General features: G+C 42.1%; 1 protein-coding gene across 1 annotated transcript in view; it reads right to left on the bottom strand.

Moving 5' to 3' along the window:
* Positions 1-9407, bottom strand: part of LOC124146811 (neuronal acetylcholine receptor subunit alpha-5-like) — an 11405-nt gene extending 1998 nt beyond the window's left edge. The window contains exons 1-5 of the mRNA XM_046517276.2: positions 9284-9407; positions 6500-6636; positions 5233-5277; positions 2791-2900; positions 1226-1773 (exon numbers count right to left, since the gene is read on the bottom strand). Of these exons, the coding sequence (XP_046373232.2) occupies positions 1226-1773; positions 2791-2900; positions 5233-5277; positions 6500-6636; positions 9284-9362 (919 nt within the window). The 5' untranslated portion in view covers positions 9363-9407. The remainder of the gene's footprint in view (positions 1-1225; positions 1774-2790; positions 2901-5232; positions 5278-6499; positions 6637-9283) is intronic.
* Between the last annotated feature and the right edge of the window lie 6703 nt (positions 9408-16110).

Raw genomic sequence — 16110 nt, forward strand, 5'->3', positions numbered from 1 at the left:
GATTTGGTTGATGCATTTTACCGTATTCCACTTGCGTAGATCGATGCCAATGAAGTAGATCATAGGATTGTCTGGTCAAAATCGATTTATTACAGACTGTCGTCATATAGCTGGACTATTGCCAATCGTGGCGTTAAACAGCAAACAAACGAAATACACAACTACTTCCTAATTGTAGTCTTGTAGTATATAAGTCTTGTTGTCTCATTGCACCTTTGATAGATATGGAAATAGATATGGATTTATCTCTCCCGACTCTCCGAACAACGTTGAACTCATTTCCGTAAATTATCGAAGCCTTGAGCAATATCTCCGTTATATCACGGTGAAACAACGAGCCGAGGTACGGTGTTGACAAACCAAGGATCATAAATCGTACCTATGATCGACAATCTCCTGCAAGCAATTCGACCCGTGGGTAGAATAGGTCTTCAGCAACCCATGCTTGCCGTAAAAGGCGACTATGCTTGTCGTAAAAGGCGACTAACGGGATCGGGTGGTTAGGCTCACTGACGTGGTTGATGCAGGTCATCGTATCCCAATTGCGTGGATCGATGTTCATGACATCGATCACTGGATTGCCCGGTCCAGACTCGATTATTTACAGACCGCCGTCATATAGCTGGAATATTGCGGAGTGCGGCGTTAAGCAACAAACAAAGCAAACAAACAAAGCAAGCAATTCAGAACAGCGAATTGCAACACCTCTGACTACTGGACCACCGTCTCGGGGCCCTGATCACAAATGAAATTCAGATGCTTATAAATAATCAACAACAACTCTATCACCTTCGGGTCTAGTGGTTCGATCATCGGCCGTATTAAACCAAAAGACGTTAAAATAGTGTACCTATTGTTACCCTGTCTGCAACAAGGGTAACAAGGGCATAAAAGAAGGACTGATCGGCTCGGGGTCCGTGTACTCTGTCTGAGTGGAGTATCCATATAGGACTGCCGCGTGGAATGCACGATTAACCCGTATTCGTCCGGACTCACACGCACGAATGTGCACACACACAAAAACACACATGCATTCCCTTCTCTATATAAGTGCAAGACTATTGAATGCGACGTTAACCCCAGTTTCATCTCACCTCACCGCTTAGTTGTCTGGACTACCAGACCACTATGTTCATTAAAGTTGACAGTTACAAACATGGCCGACTGTAGGATCTACCTTGGAATCCCCAAGGGGGGGACAACTCAGTTCTGATTCATATCTCACCTAGCACTGGCGTGGAGTTGGTGTCAGGGACGTTCTCAGCAATCAGCAACTGCAGCACGTACAAGGTGAGAAACACGGTCAACCCAATATTGATCTTCTCTCCCTTGTGGCAGGGGAGTAGAAAACTGACCAATGTCAGGATGCAAAGCATTATGGTTGGAGCAATGACAATGTAATCATAATACAGCGACTTTCGCTTGACGCTGATGTGACAGTCGACCATGGCGTGCGAGCCATCGCCAGGACAGCAGTTGCTGTCTACCAGACTTCGGCTCACACTAACGGCTGTCAGGTCATATTCGCTGTTCTGGACATAATGACCAAGGTCTGGTTTGTCTGCATTGAGGCGCATGTCAACTTGGGTAACATCATAGATCCACGAACCGAACCGAAGGTGACATTTCTGGTCGTCGTAGGGGAAGTAGGTGACGTCGACAACGCAGGAACTCTTAACCATAATAGGCACCATCCACCTGACCAGACCATCGTTCCCAATCTTCACCTTGCTGCCGGTCACGTTGACAAAGCCATCGGCGTTGTCACCAGCCCTGGAAATAAGCCAATATTCCATATACTAGTCTATGGCTGCCAGCCTCATGAATAGATGAATATTGCTTAATGCTGCAGTCTGCACAGACCTTACATGGAAATAGCTTTCCTCACATTAGAGTCCGGTATTACGAGAGAACCTGAGAGTTCTCAAAAGGAGGCATACTTATTGGTCTAATTGCAATAGTTGTAAAAGTCTGTGGGAACGTGGGGGTTTATGGGTAATTGCACAGGAAATTCATGCATTTCTTATTTTGTCTCCAACTGTCTGGGGGCGGTCGGGTAACTTAGTGGTTAAATCGTTCGCTCGTCACGCCGAAGACCCGGGTTCGATTCCCGACATGGGTACAATGTGTGAATATTGCAGTGATATTGCTGGAATATATTGCTAAAAGCAGCGTAAAACCATACTCACTCACTCACTCCAACTGTCTGTGACAATTCGTTTTTGGTACATGTGTTTTACACATTCCGTTATGTTGTTAGTTTTTCAGTCTTTTTTTAACGAAACCCTTAAATAAATAAAAAAAAATAGAAAATGTGTCACAAAAATGAAAGGGTGTGAGTGAGTGAGTATGGGTTTACGACGCTCTTAGCAATATTCCAGCAATATCACCGCGAAATAGGCTACACACAGTTTGTCCATGTTGGGAATCGAACCCGGGTTTTCTGCGCGACAAGCGAACGCTCTAGCCACAAGGGTACCTCACCGCCCCTAATGAAAGGGAGACCCGTCACCGGTATAGTCGACCGCGCTTATTCCACGGGGTTCCAACGAAGTTTATGAATTCTGTAATTACGGGAGGTAACCGCCTATGAGTCAAAACATCCCAGTGTGGTGTGTAAGGTGAAAGTCAAAGGTGGTGCAGGCCGTAGATCATGTCAACCCATGCACCCAGGGGTATGCTGCTTCCAGACTAGGAATCATGGGGTTTGAGCTGTGATCACGAGATCCTTGTATAGCTAAGGGAGCTAACAGCGAAGTGCGTCACATTGCTGATGTTAGGTAAACTTACTTGTTGAAGAGGAACATGTCGGGCACCCACACGTTGGTAGAGGGAATCATTAGCGTGTCTAGGCCATCGTAGTCCTCGGGGTCCCATCTCAGGTTCTCGTCGGTCCACTCCTGGATATAGAGTTAGGTGTAATATATATAGATTTAACATAATACATTTCCAATATTTACAGATGGTCGGGAATACTCAGAGTAAACTATTACCGCATTTTAAGTCCTGATTTGGAGATTACCAAAAGCATATTTGTTCACGGATCTGTATGAACAAGATCGCGCCTTGGAGTGAGTGAGTGAGTCAGCTGGGTTGGGTTTAACGCCGATTTGAACAGTATTTCATTTACATATATGCGCATCGGCTTAATATGGCAGGTAAGCCCGACGAGATACAGGTCTCGGACGTTTACCACTTCGGTGAAACCCACGGGCACGGTGCTGACAAACCTAGAACCATAATCTGGGCGAACCGAGATTCAAACCCACAATGATAGATTTCTGGCGTGACACAACTCTCCACAGCGTATTGCGGGGCCTAAGATGACAAGGCCACGCGAGCCCGATCACGTCTAGTGTCTCAGGGAGGGGTCATTGTTTTGGGCTATTGAGTATATATTCACAAGTTCTCATTCACATTGTGTGTGCGTGCGTGCGTGCGTGTAACATATCGCATAAATCAAAAACAGCAATATATATGTTTCAGTAAAAATAAGCGAGACCCATGCCTTGTTTATGCATTATTCCCAGGGGATTAGAGTTTGTTAATATGTGACGCCTGCATGCGATCAGTATGTGTAAAGTAATATAGGTGGCGTGTGACAAGCATACATTTGGTAATTACGCAGTGTGTTGTAATACTATTGGGGTTTTCAAAAACGTAATGGTGATTTAGTTTGCATATTGTTCGCAGCGCATCTGGATGTCAGCATGGTTGTACGTTGTAAAAGTAGTTTGTTACTAGTGGATGTCAGCATGGTTGTACGTTGTAAAGTGGTCTGTTACTAGTGGATGTCAGCATAGTTGTACGTTGTAAAGTGGTCTGTTACTAGTGGATGTCAGCATTGTTGTACGCTGTAAAATGGTCTGTTACTAGTGGATGTCAGCATGGTTCTACGTTGTAAAGTGGTCTGTTACTAGTGGATGTCAGCATGGTTCTACGTTGTAAAGTGGTCTGTTTCTAGTGGATGTCAGCATGGTTGTACGCTGTAAAGTGGTCTGTTACTAGTGGATGTCAGCATGGTTCTACGTTGTAAAGTGGTCTGTTACTAGTGGATGTCAGCATTGTTGTACGCTGTAAAATGGTCTGTTACTAGTGGATGGCAGCATGGTTGTACGTTGTAAAGTGGTTTGTTACTAGTGGATGTCAGAATGGTTGTACGTTGTAAAGTGGTCTGTTACTAGTGGATGTCAGCATGGTTGTACGTTGTAAAGTGGTCTGTTACTAGCGGATGGCAGCATGGTTGTACGCTGTAAAAGTGGTCTGTTACTAGTGGATGTCAGCATTGTTGTACGTTGTAAAATGGTCTGTTACTAGTGGATGTCAGCATGGTTCTACGTTGTAAAGTGGTCTGTTACTAGTGGATGTCAGCATGGTTCTACGTTGTAAAGTGGTCTGTTACTAGTGGATGTCAGCATGGTTCTACGTTGTAAAGTGGTCTGTTACTAGTGGATGTCAGCATGAGTTCTACGTTGTAAAGTGGTCTGTTACTAGTGGATGTCAGCATGGTTCTACGTTGTAAAGTGGTCTGTTACTAGTGGATGTCAGCATGAGTTCTACGTTGTAAAGTGGTCTGTTACTAGTGGATGTCAGCATGGTTCTACGTTGTAAAGTGGTCTGTTACTAGTGGATGTCAGCATGGTTCTACGTTGTAAAGTGGTCTGTTACTAGTGGATGTCAGCATGGTTCTACGTTGTAAAGTGGTCTGTTTCTAGTGGATGTCAGCATGGTTGTATGCTGTAAAGTGGTCTGTTACTAGTGGATGTCATGACGCTGTAAAGTGGTCTGTTACTAGTGGATGTCAGCATGGTTGTACGTTGTAAAGTGGTATGTTACTAGTGGATGTCAGCACTGTTCTACGTTGTAAAGTGGTCTAGATCTGTTACGAGTGGATATCAGCATTTTTCTTCGATATAAGTGCTCTGTTACTAGTAGATATCAGTATGGTTTTACGTTGTAAGGTGGTCTGTTACTAGTGGATGTCAGCATGGTTGTACTTTGTAAAGTGGTCTGTTACTAGTGGATGTCAGCATTGTTCTAAGTTGTAAAGTGGTCTGTTACTAGTGGATATCAGCATTTTTCTGCGATATAAGTGCTCTGTTACTAGTAGATGTCAGTATGGTTTTACGTTGTAAGGTGGTTTGTTACGAGTGTACACTGTGTGTCAACTTGTGGTAAAACTGGTTAAGCGTCTACTATTGTAGCGCACGTAAAATCTAACCATGTACCCACCTCGTGCACCCAAACAGCCGTGGTCAGAACTTGGTTCTTCTCATCCTGTTAATTACAAGAGAAATATGACAACAGTCAAATTCGGGCATATAATTGTATTCATAATTCACAACATCTAGGGATTAGGTCCAGTTTAAGTTACCTTAGAGTCATGGTAAGTGCCGCATTGTAAATTTGGCCTTGGCCAAATGATGCCTTTAACTTGGTCTACCAATGTGCAGTTATTTTACTTCACACCAGACGCCCGTAAGTTATCTCCACTTGTAACGGACCACATAGCACTAGCCCTCCGCCCTGACAGGAATATCTGCAGTTTGTATGCTACAGAAACATGACAGCACGGACTTATTCTATGTTTTTAATACAGCAGGCATTTTTCCATCCAGCTTCCAAAACAGTCTGACAAGCACTGCATCAACTGATACCCTACAGTTGCCTCCTGGAATAAATAATATCACTAACTGATTTGCCTCGGAGACTTATATCTTACAGAGCTCCAGATAAGCTTTTGGTGTTGTGGGTATTTACCCATACATTTTAAAATCATTGGGTATCAGTAATTCTATCTGGGTATTCAAATTTCGGTTACCCACTAGTTTTTACACATGTGGGTATTTAAGTTAAATATTTAAACACTATTCATCTACTCCCTGCAAACTGGTGTCGTGTGGGTTCGAGAGCTTTACAGGACTCAAAAATACCAAGATACTTCCACAAGAAAGTGTGATGGCAAATGATTATGATGTAACTGTCATCGTGGAGTGTGGCAAGGTTGACGGAATGCCCGTTTATAATTTCAAAATAAGTTGCTGATTTGCTAATCGAATACGCCGGGTTACTTCACAATATTTTGATGATACGCACAAGTTTTATTTTTGTAGTGTATCTGTAATGTTCGTTGCGTATTTGATACGCTTCGATTTTATTTTACTGCGTCTTTCTGCATTTCTGATGCGTATTTCACGCAGATACGCAGCTTATCTGGAGCTCTGTAATCTTATTTTTAAATCCATATCTACAAAACAAAATAAAAAGCCGAATGGAACCCGGAACAATGCTGAATTTCCGGAGCTGACGCCACCTTGCCTTGCCAAATCATCCTGGGCTTGAGTTGGATTTGTTTTTTCAAATTTATCTCTCGATTTTGGAGACAGACTATGTTGAGGCCAATGGTGATTAATGATGGTGTCCACTGTGATATTCTAACGAGGCTGGAGAAGAGAGGTCACGCCGTCCTTCCTACTTTCCCCGCTCGCCTCCAACTCACCAGATCCAGGAGTTGATTGAGAGCGATGCCGAAGCTGACGATGACTGGTTTACTGGCGTTCTCCACCGGTCGGGATTCGGGGTTGTAGGACTGGAACAGATCCCCGTACAGCCGCTGCTCTGTACCAACACGGCGGCCTGTAATGTATACACAAACAGACTCTACTAAAATTGTAGGAACTGCACACATTGTACCGAATTCGAACCAGGATTTTCGCTGTTCGGAGAGAACGCTCTAACCACAAGGCTTTTCCGATTGAAACACGGATACTCTTACCTCCCTATGAATTCCAGTTAAAGAGGAAACTATATTGAATTTCTACACGATTGTTTAGTTTCATGTCATCTCACTACAAACGCTTCTGCAACGCGCCTGCATCTACACAACGGCGGCACACTGACTCTGAGGTGCCGTACACCTGTTGGATGTGTGATGTTGAACATAGCGTCAACCCCCGTGGGGATTCCGGGTTAGAACTAGTCCCCAGCAACCTATGCTGGTCGTAATGGGCGCCCGAATGGATCGGATGGTCATGCTTGGTGACCTGGTTGATTGCGTGTCATCGTACCCCGACGGCGTGGATCGTTGCTCACAATATCAATCACTGGTTTGCCTGGTCCAGACTCATTTACAGGCCTCTCTAATATATACAATTGGAATATTGCTAAGTACGACGTTAAACGACAAACCAACCAAAATATAGTGCTATTGGATCTATTTCACAAGTTATCACGAACTGCATATTTTTTAGGAAAATTACATCAAGTTATGTGTGTGTTTTAGAGTTAAAAAGAGCTGAATCATTAACTAGCTGGACGTGTACGTTGCCATTATCGATTTGTACAAACATCAACCCATGAAGATTCCTGGTAAGAATTAGTCTTCAGCAACCCATGCTTGTCGTAACGGATCGGGTGGTCAGGCTTGCTGACTTGGTTGATGCATGTCATCGTGTCACAATTGCGTAGTTCGATGCTCATGATGTCAATCTCTGCATTGTCTGGTCCAGACTCGATTATTATTTACAGACCGCTGTCATATAGCTGCAATATTGCTGAGTGCGGCGTAAAACACAAACAAACAAACAAAACCTACATCAACCTGTATCGTCAGCAAGCATCGTCCAGAACACTCAAACAGCCAGTGTGGCGATCCTATCAGAGTTCCGTACACACTGTCTCTACAACATGCGTCCGTGAATCCACAGGAATACGTAGTTGTAGAAAAAACTATATATAAAATATTATGCGTCCTACGAACCTCAGCTGAGTGGCCTCTCAATTATGGACGTGAGACTGTTATATTTGTTCGGCCTCGTAGGATACACGGGGCAATATTGTTTATTTATTGTTTGTACAGCTACGTATCCCTGTGGTCTAACCATGCGACCACGTTTATTTAACACTGTTCCGTTCATTCAAGGATGTTAACACCAGTAGCATCCTTCACATGTGTACCTGTATATGTAGTGGGAATAACACAACGTGAGTGAGTTCGGTTTAACGCCGCTTTTAACAGTATTCCAGTTATATCGCGGCGTGTCAGTTTAAAGTGTGAAGAAAGCCCGAAGTGATGCAGGTCGCAGACGTTTACCACTTCGGTGAACCCACGAGCATGGGTATGGTGCTGACAAACCTAGAAACATAGTAGGGGCGAACCGGGTTTCGAACCCACAATCATAGGTTTCTGGCGTGCCCAAGGGACGCAAATCGCGGCGCCTTGGACGACTTGGCCACCCGTGCCCCCGCGAAAGTGTTTCAGGAAGTAACCCGAAGTCGGAATCGTAAAGCCAACAATGTTGGTGGTATATGAACTGTACATTAATTACACCTTTCTATCATATTGTTAAATGATATTTGTATTTTTGATACATTTTTTATTTATGTATTAAAGGGACGCAACTCTGCACAGCTAATCGCGGCGCCTTAGACGACTGGGCCACCCGTGCCCCCGAATAACACAACGATAGGGAACTGTGAAGAGCGACCGCTCTATCTGTAGTCAAAACTTTGCAATCGCCAGTCTTATCTTACAAGATATCTAGTCATCTAAATACGAAAACTGACACATATATGGAAGTAATTAATCTAGGTTTTGGGGCATTCTGAATTATCTCTCCTCTATGCCCTGCGTTATAAAACCAAACCAACTGATGTAAACTGCATCATCAAATACCCCCATCAGGACACAGCTATCCGTCTATCTGACGCCATCCAATCTAATTGGCTTCGGCCGTTTATTTATAAACACCACCGTTGATGAACGGGGATGGCCTCAGTCAAAAGTGATGGAAACTTACAGTACCATGGCAACCGAGAAAGATGAGCTCGACATTTAAGGCCGGTTAACAAAGTGTAACTGATGGAGGCCAAGTTTTACAAAATTATTCGAATCTTTTAATTCAAATACAGTAAGGGTGTAGTGAGGCTTTGTACATATAACGCCTTTCATTAATGATGTTTCGCGTATTATACTTGTAGTAGTTCTGTATGTAGCACCTAATCGATTGGTACTTATGTGCTGAGTGTCAGAAGTAAATGTAGCGCACTGCTTCATATATATCATAAGTCAGACTCTGTGGAAAGGCAATACTGTAGATGTCCATGTAAATACGAATCCGTGTTGTTATTCTGCCTGCCTCCACAAACATGCACAGGGCTGAAATATTTCACTGCTACATGCCTGATGTGTTGAAATGTTAGCCTGATACCGTCCTGTGAATGTAACAATTAAACATAAAACACACACACATATATACAGCCATACAGGCCACTAATACAATACCGTGACTTCCGTGAATTATTAGCGCCAAAGCCAGCAGCACAACCGCCCCGTTCATCTTTGAGAGCACGATGCTTAGCATCTTATCTATAAACAGACGGCCGCCATTTTGTTATACGACCTTGACCTTGTGCCAGTGCCAAGTCTGTAGAATATCGATAAGTTATCAGCGGCTGAGGCAGGAAATTCCACACGGCGGATTATTTATGGAGGATATTGATTCGCAGCTGCTTTTGATTTAAAACCACGGGCTATGTTATTTAACTCTAAAAGTGGTTAATGGGTGAGTTTAAAAGTATTGATAATGTACTGGGCAGAATGTTGTTGGATTGTCACAAGGAAAGTACGTTTATAGATTTGAATAAAGTCATCATGACATATACCTTCCGACAAGTCATTCTCAAAGATTGAAGACTAATGTTTAATTATATTCTGTTAATGTTATTTACCTTAATTTGCCATTTTTATCGAACTATTTGTGTTCACATATCTATCTTGTGGCTTTTTTCTGCCAGACATTATGATAACTCAATTATTTTCTATAGGAGTTTCACTGTGTGTCGCTTCCCCTAAGACAGATTTAAATGTGAAATGTTATTTTTTCATTATTATAATAATGTTATTACATTTAGTTGGAGCATTATCAATACAGCATTTGATATTTGTACTATCTTCCTATCATTTATGTATATGTATTCAAATATAGTTAGTGTGAATACATTAAAGGAATATAATTAAACAAGAATTAGTTTTAACGTTTATATACAAAACTGACATATTACATGCAGGGAAACGCAGTATTTCATTTCACAGTTTTGAAAGAACATATAAATCCAGTGCAATGGCCGGTAAGATACGTGAAGCGTCCATACAATATTCGTGAGTGCCTTGCAATTGTAAAATCGGTCATCACAGTCATTGACGCAATGCTACCCACTTCGGAGGCTACTGCACGTGAAAAACGTGATTTGTCATCGCACGAGGAGGTGTAAATGTTCGATGACATGAAGTGTTGTATAAATCACGTGCAGTTTGGTTCATTATTACTTACACATTCACAATCTTAATTGAACATAACATTTGTACATTCATAGCATGTTTACACTACGCTGAAAACGTGATGAAGTGTGCCTGCAATATGCAAGTCTACTCATGCGTGTAATTTATGTACATAGCACACATGTAATGGCCAATCACACGCAAAACAAAAACCCACATGTGCGCACCTGTGACATGACAGTATTGTTGTATCATTCAGGCGGAAAATGAAATGAGTACAGTAACCTCATCATTGGGTTATAAGGCTACATATTAAAAAGGACCATCTCCGTTGTTAGTGATAGAGCGTCCGCACGGAGATCTAGAGCAAAGGTCCGGGGTTCGATCCCCGGCCGCGTAATACCATAAGACGTTAAAAGATGGTATTTGTCGTTACCCTGTCTGGTGCTCGGCATTAAGGGGCTAAAACAAGGACTGGTCGGCTCGGGGTCATTATACTGTGTCGGAGTAGGGAATTCATGTTAAACGCCAAAATATATGTGCAAATACATAACACCGACAAAGTTCACATCCTGTGTACTTGAGGATGAGACTTCAAGTTATTGTCTTGACGGGATCTAACGTAATAACCCCCATTGCATACACGTGGCATACAGTCACATGATTATTCGTATTTTTTTCTTGGTCGTTATCGCCATTTATATTTCTGTTCTCTGTGAACTGGTGTTGTCACCAATGGGGCAGGATACGCTAACCTTCTAGACAGAACCGGTGACTTTCTTTCGTTTTGTGACATATGAATTAGCAGCTGTCAAGCAATTTCTTTCTTTACAATTGAAGTGATTTGTCATCAACTTCGGCCATCTCAGAGTTCAAACACATGGTATTATCTTCGTGTAAAAACAATTTTGTCACACTTCCCTACATTCTAAATTTGGAGTATTTCTGCAGTTTAAGCTCAGGTTATGGTCGTTCAGAGTTTGTTTCGTATTTTAAAAATTATTTCGTGCTCCTGTGGTTTCCAAACGATTGTATCGTCTTTTACGTGGTTCTTTGGCTCTCTCGGCGATGGCCGTCCATACAGCATCTTGTTCCTGCAAAAACAACTTTGTCACATTTCCCGAAATTCCAAATTTGGAATATTTCCGAAGTTTATACACATATTATGGTCGTTTAGAGTATAGTTTTTTTTAATTATTTCGTGATCCTTTGGATTCCTTACGATTGTGTGACATTTCTCCACTTTGAAATGATGTAAGTCAAAGTCCTATTTACACTTTGACAAACTACATGTGTTATGAAATGAATATTAAAATCCATGATCACTTGTCAAGTTCACTAAAATGTCACCAGCCAGAAACTGTTACAGATTGTCTTTGACATAGAATTTCGCTATCCGATACCATTGTTTCTTCTATACTTGACCGCCTCCGTGGTCTTGTGGTACAGCGTCCGCCCGGAGAGCGGAAGGTCTAGGGTTCGATCCCGGGCCGCGTCATACAAAAAGACGTTAAAAGATTGTACTTGTTGTTACCCTGTCTGGCGCTCGGCATTAAGGGGCTAAAACAAGGACTGGTCGGCTCGGAGTCAGTATACTGTGTCTGAGTGGGGTATTCATGTTAAACTGCGGCGTGGTATCTCAGTGAGCTAGCACTATAAATCGGCATCAGTCCGGACTAGTACAAGCAGCCACACACACACATACACGTGCATGCACGTCGCTATATAAGTGCAATAATCTTGGACGCGACGTTAAACCCAATTTCACCTTCTTCTATACTTGGTAAAACATGGAGATGACGAGATGATTAAAAACACGGTATTAAACATTCACTTCCAATTAAAACTGTCACCTCTGTTGTCCCCAATTCAGGCACCAATGCACAGCATGCTCACTGGGCAATTGTCAATCACAAACTCCAATGAGATCCTGTCTACATTGTCACTCCCGGTGATTGTTAAGATCATATATCGTGATAGACACAATGTTATGGATAACAACTTCTTTAATACTGTAAAAAGCGACGTTTCGGTATAGATCCTTATACCTTGCTTGACAACGGTATAAGGATCTATACCGAAACGTCGCTTTTTACAGTATTAAAGAAGTTGTTATCCATAAAATTGTGTCTATCTCGTCATCCGGCAACTTCTAAGTAATGCCTATCAAACAAGTTATCATATATCCTGTCTACAGTCAGACAACGTGACAATCTGTATTCATTTCCAATATCATCTTGCAGTAAACACCTTCTGAAAAGATATCCGGAGTCCAACACGAAACCTCCTCTTGTAATTGTTGCAAAAAAACAAACGGTTGGGTGTGGACCCCGTTTTTTTTTATAATACATTGTGGCTTCGCAAGCCTATATAAAAAAAATAAAATAAATTATATGTACAGATATTAGGTCTTTGAAGGGCATTTAGGAGTGATTCACTTAAGGAAGAGATTAATGGATGTCCCACACATTCGTGACCAACTGGTGTTATTTCCGAGACAAGCCGAACAGCGACTCGTACACCCCCCCCCCCCCCCCCCCCCCCCCCCCCCACACACACACACACCCACACCACCACCACCACCACCACCACCCCGTCGATATCGCACTACTATTGAGACAATTACCGAATCAACTTTGGCATATGTGACAATTTACTGAAGGCTATCTTTATTATTATGTTTGTATCACAATTAGTTATGTGAGTATAACGCCAGTTTTGTCAATCAGTTTTGTCAATAACGATATCATTACAACTCCGATTAATCACTATCAAATGAAATCGAAATGTCATTTCCTGATAAGATTAACGGTAATACACTTGAAATCGTGTGGATGTACACAAAGCATGTCTTAAGCGATAAAACCTACGTAACTGGAGTGCATTTGATTAATGTTTGTGTCATATCGAATGTCGTATTGCATGTTCAGCATACACATTGCATGTTCGTGAGAACAAGTCAAATAAAGGATAAACGCACATTAATGTTTGAAGTATTACTTGTGGACATTTCCATGTCGACGATAGATTAGTGCACATTCATGTTCCGTCACTGTTCTGACGATGTCGTTGTGTGGTTATGAACACAGAAGCATTGTCAAGTTTTTGACAACATTTCAAATTAAATTCTTTCGACTGAACAAAATAAATGCATGGAAGGACGTATTTTTTTTGTTAAAATATACCTGTTTTTCCGGTTATTTTAGGTGCGTGTTGAATCTCCCGGGGATTCCCTTCACAGAAGGGAAATGGATAAGTGATCTTTTAACAATAGAACGTAACTGTCATCATAACTGAAAATCAATAATAATCTTGATATGGACTTTTTGGTCTTGTATATTGATTATTATCGAACGTTGTGCACACTACACCACAGGAACAATTTTGTTTTGTTGGTTTCTTGTTTAACGCCGCAATATTTCAGCTTTACGACGGCGGTCTGTCAGTAATCCAGTCCAGAGCTGGAGGATGGTGAAACTAACCTGACACACAGGTAGAATGTAAATTTCAACTTTTGTACTTTTAAGAGGAAAAAACTAAATTAACATGCAAACCTTAAGAAATCCCATATGGTTTATCTTTAGTATAAATACAGGTCATTTTCAAGCATACGATGTGGTATATGTGCATCTAAAAAATACTTTAAAAATACAAATCAGATGATGATAATGATGATTATGATGATGATTATGATGATATATGTATTGTGCGACATTAGAACACTTTGGTAAAACCAACCAGAGCGGATTTCACCAAACAGAGTATTTCTTAATGCAGAGTGAGTGAGTATGGTTTTACACCGCCTTTAGTAATATTTCAGCAATATCACGACACTAGAAATTGGCTTCACACATGGTAACAATGTGGGTTAACGGACCCGGGTCTTTGGCCTGGCGTGCGAACGTTATACCTACCAGGCTACCCCACGGCCCCTCTTTTTGCAGAACCACAGCAAAAGACACTGACAATTCCAATGAAATAGGGGTGCACGGGTAGCCCAGTCGTCTAAGGCGCCGCGATTCGCTGTGCAGAGTTGCGTCCCTTGGGCGCGCCAGAAACCTATGATTGTGGGTTCGAATCCCGGTTCGCCCCGATTATGTTTCTAGGTTTGTCAGCACCATACCCGTTCTCGTGGGTTTCACCGAAGTGGTAAACGTCTGAGACCTGCATCACTTCGGGCTATCCTCCCACATTAAGTTGACACGCCGTGATATAACTGGAATACTGTTAAAAGCGGCGTTAAACCCAACTCACTCACTCACTCAATGAAATAGGAATTTTACCATCTCAGACTAAACCTTCATGTCTCATGTTAAACGACACACAACCTGTTTCAAGATTCCTTGACCGAACAGATGTCACAGAAGATTAATTGGTCAATTGTTCGCGCTGCCTGTCAGGAAAACACAAATTGTATCATATCTCGATAAATGATCGTTGGTTTGATATAAGTGACCTTTCAGAACATGTGACAGCAGGTAACACAATAAACACCTCGCAAGATGAAATCTATATTGTACCGGAAAAGAATTATGGGTTGTCAATTTCAAACAAGTGCTTTCGACACCTGTGGTTAACCTGTTGAAACTCATTGCAGAACATAGGCGATTGTCATGAACATGCTCATATACAGGAGATGATAACAACTAGATCCCAACATGGTGGTTAGTGCGCCAACTGGTTACTGTTATTTCAACCGGTCACTTCTCAACTTTGTCGTAAAAGGCGACTATGCTTTTCGTAAGAGGCGACTAACTGGATCGGGAGGTCAGGCTCGCTGACTTGGTTGATGCATGTCATCGATACCAATTGCGTGGATCGATGTTCATGATGTCAGTCACTGTATTGTCTGGTCAAAACTCGATTATTTACAGCTGGAATAATGGCCCTGTCACACTACAACATATAAGACTACGCTGTCATACGTCGAGCTTTCACCGAAACACCGTGATTTTGGCCTACAAATAGCGTATACATAACGAATTCACCGTATATGTAACGCATGTCAAACGTATTAGTAGCGTATCACTGACTTATACATAACTTATGACTGCGTATAAAAGTGTATTGGTAGCGTGTGTCTGGTGTGTACAACGTATGGCCAGCGTATGCCCAGCGTATGAGTAACGTATCACTAGCGCGCTGATGCGTAGGGGAAAGGTGCCCAAAACGGGTCCAGCAGTAGTATAACTAGTAGTGTACACCCATTCATCAAACTACTTCACTCAAGCAGTAGTCCTCGCTCTGTCAACATCATCAAGATGCCTCTCAAAAAGAAACCTGCCAGGGGCCGAGCAAGATCTGGTAAAGTGTCAATTGGAGGATGTCATGCTGATGTTGGAGTATTTTTTCTAGGTGCAGCCTCTCAGGATCCTTCACCTCGATCTTCTATGATGTCTCCATCAACGTCTCAATCAGTGATGAGGAGGTACTGACCGGGACCCAATATATACAGAAACCCACAAAACGCTGGTACTACGGTGCAAATACGCTAGCTAAACGTTAGAAACACGTTTAATAACAGTGCCGTGTCATAGAAAACAGTTTTATTTGAATCATGAAAATACCAGCGGGCTTTTAACGTATACAACTTACACCTTACTTATTCATAGCGTGTTTCAGCCTTGCCGGTGTTTCGGCAAACATTCTCATACGTTGCCACACCTTACTGCTATACGTTATTGTGTGACAGGGCCATTATCTGAGTGCGGCGTTAAACAAAAAAAAAACAACACTTCTCAACCACAAGAACTACGAAATAGTATTATTATTATAGTGGTTATCTTGATGTACTGTTGCAATTGAGAGAAAAACTAAAGATCGCATTTACT

Source organism: Haliotis rufescens, unplaced genomic scaffold, assembly GCF_023055435.1.
Source record: "Haliotis rufescens isolate VD_foot unplaced genomic scaffold, xgHalRufe1.0.p SCAF_1, whole genome shotgun sequence".
Taxonomy (NCBI): Eukaryota; Metazoa; Mollusca; class Gastropoda; order Lepetellida; family Haliotidae; genus Haliotis; species Haliotis rufescens.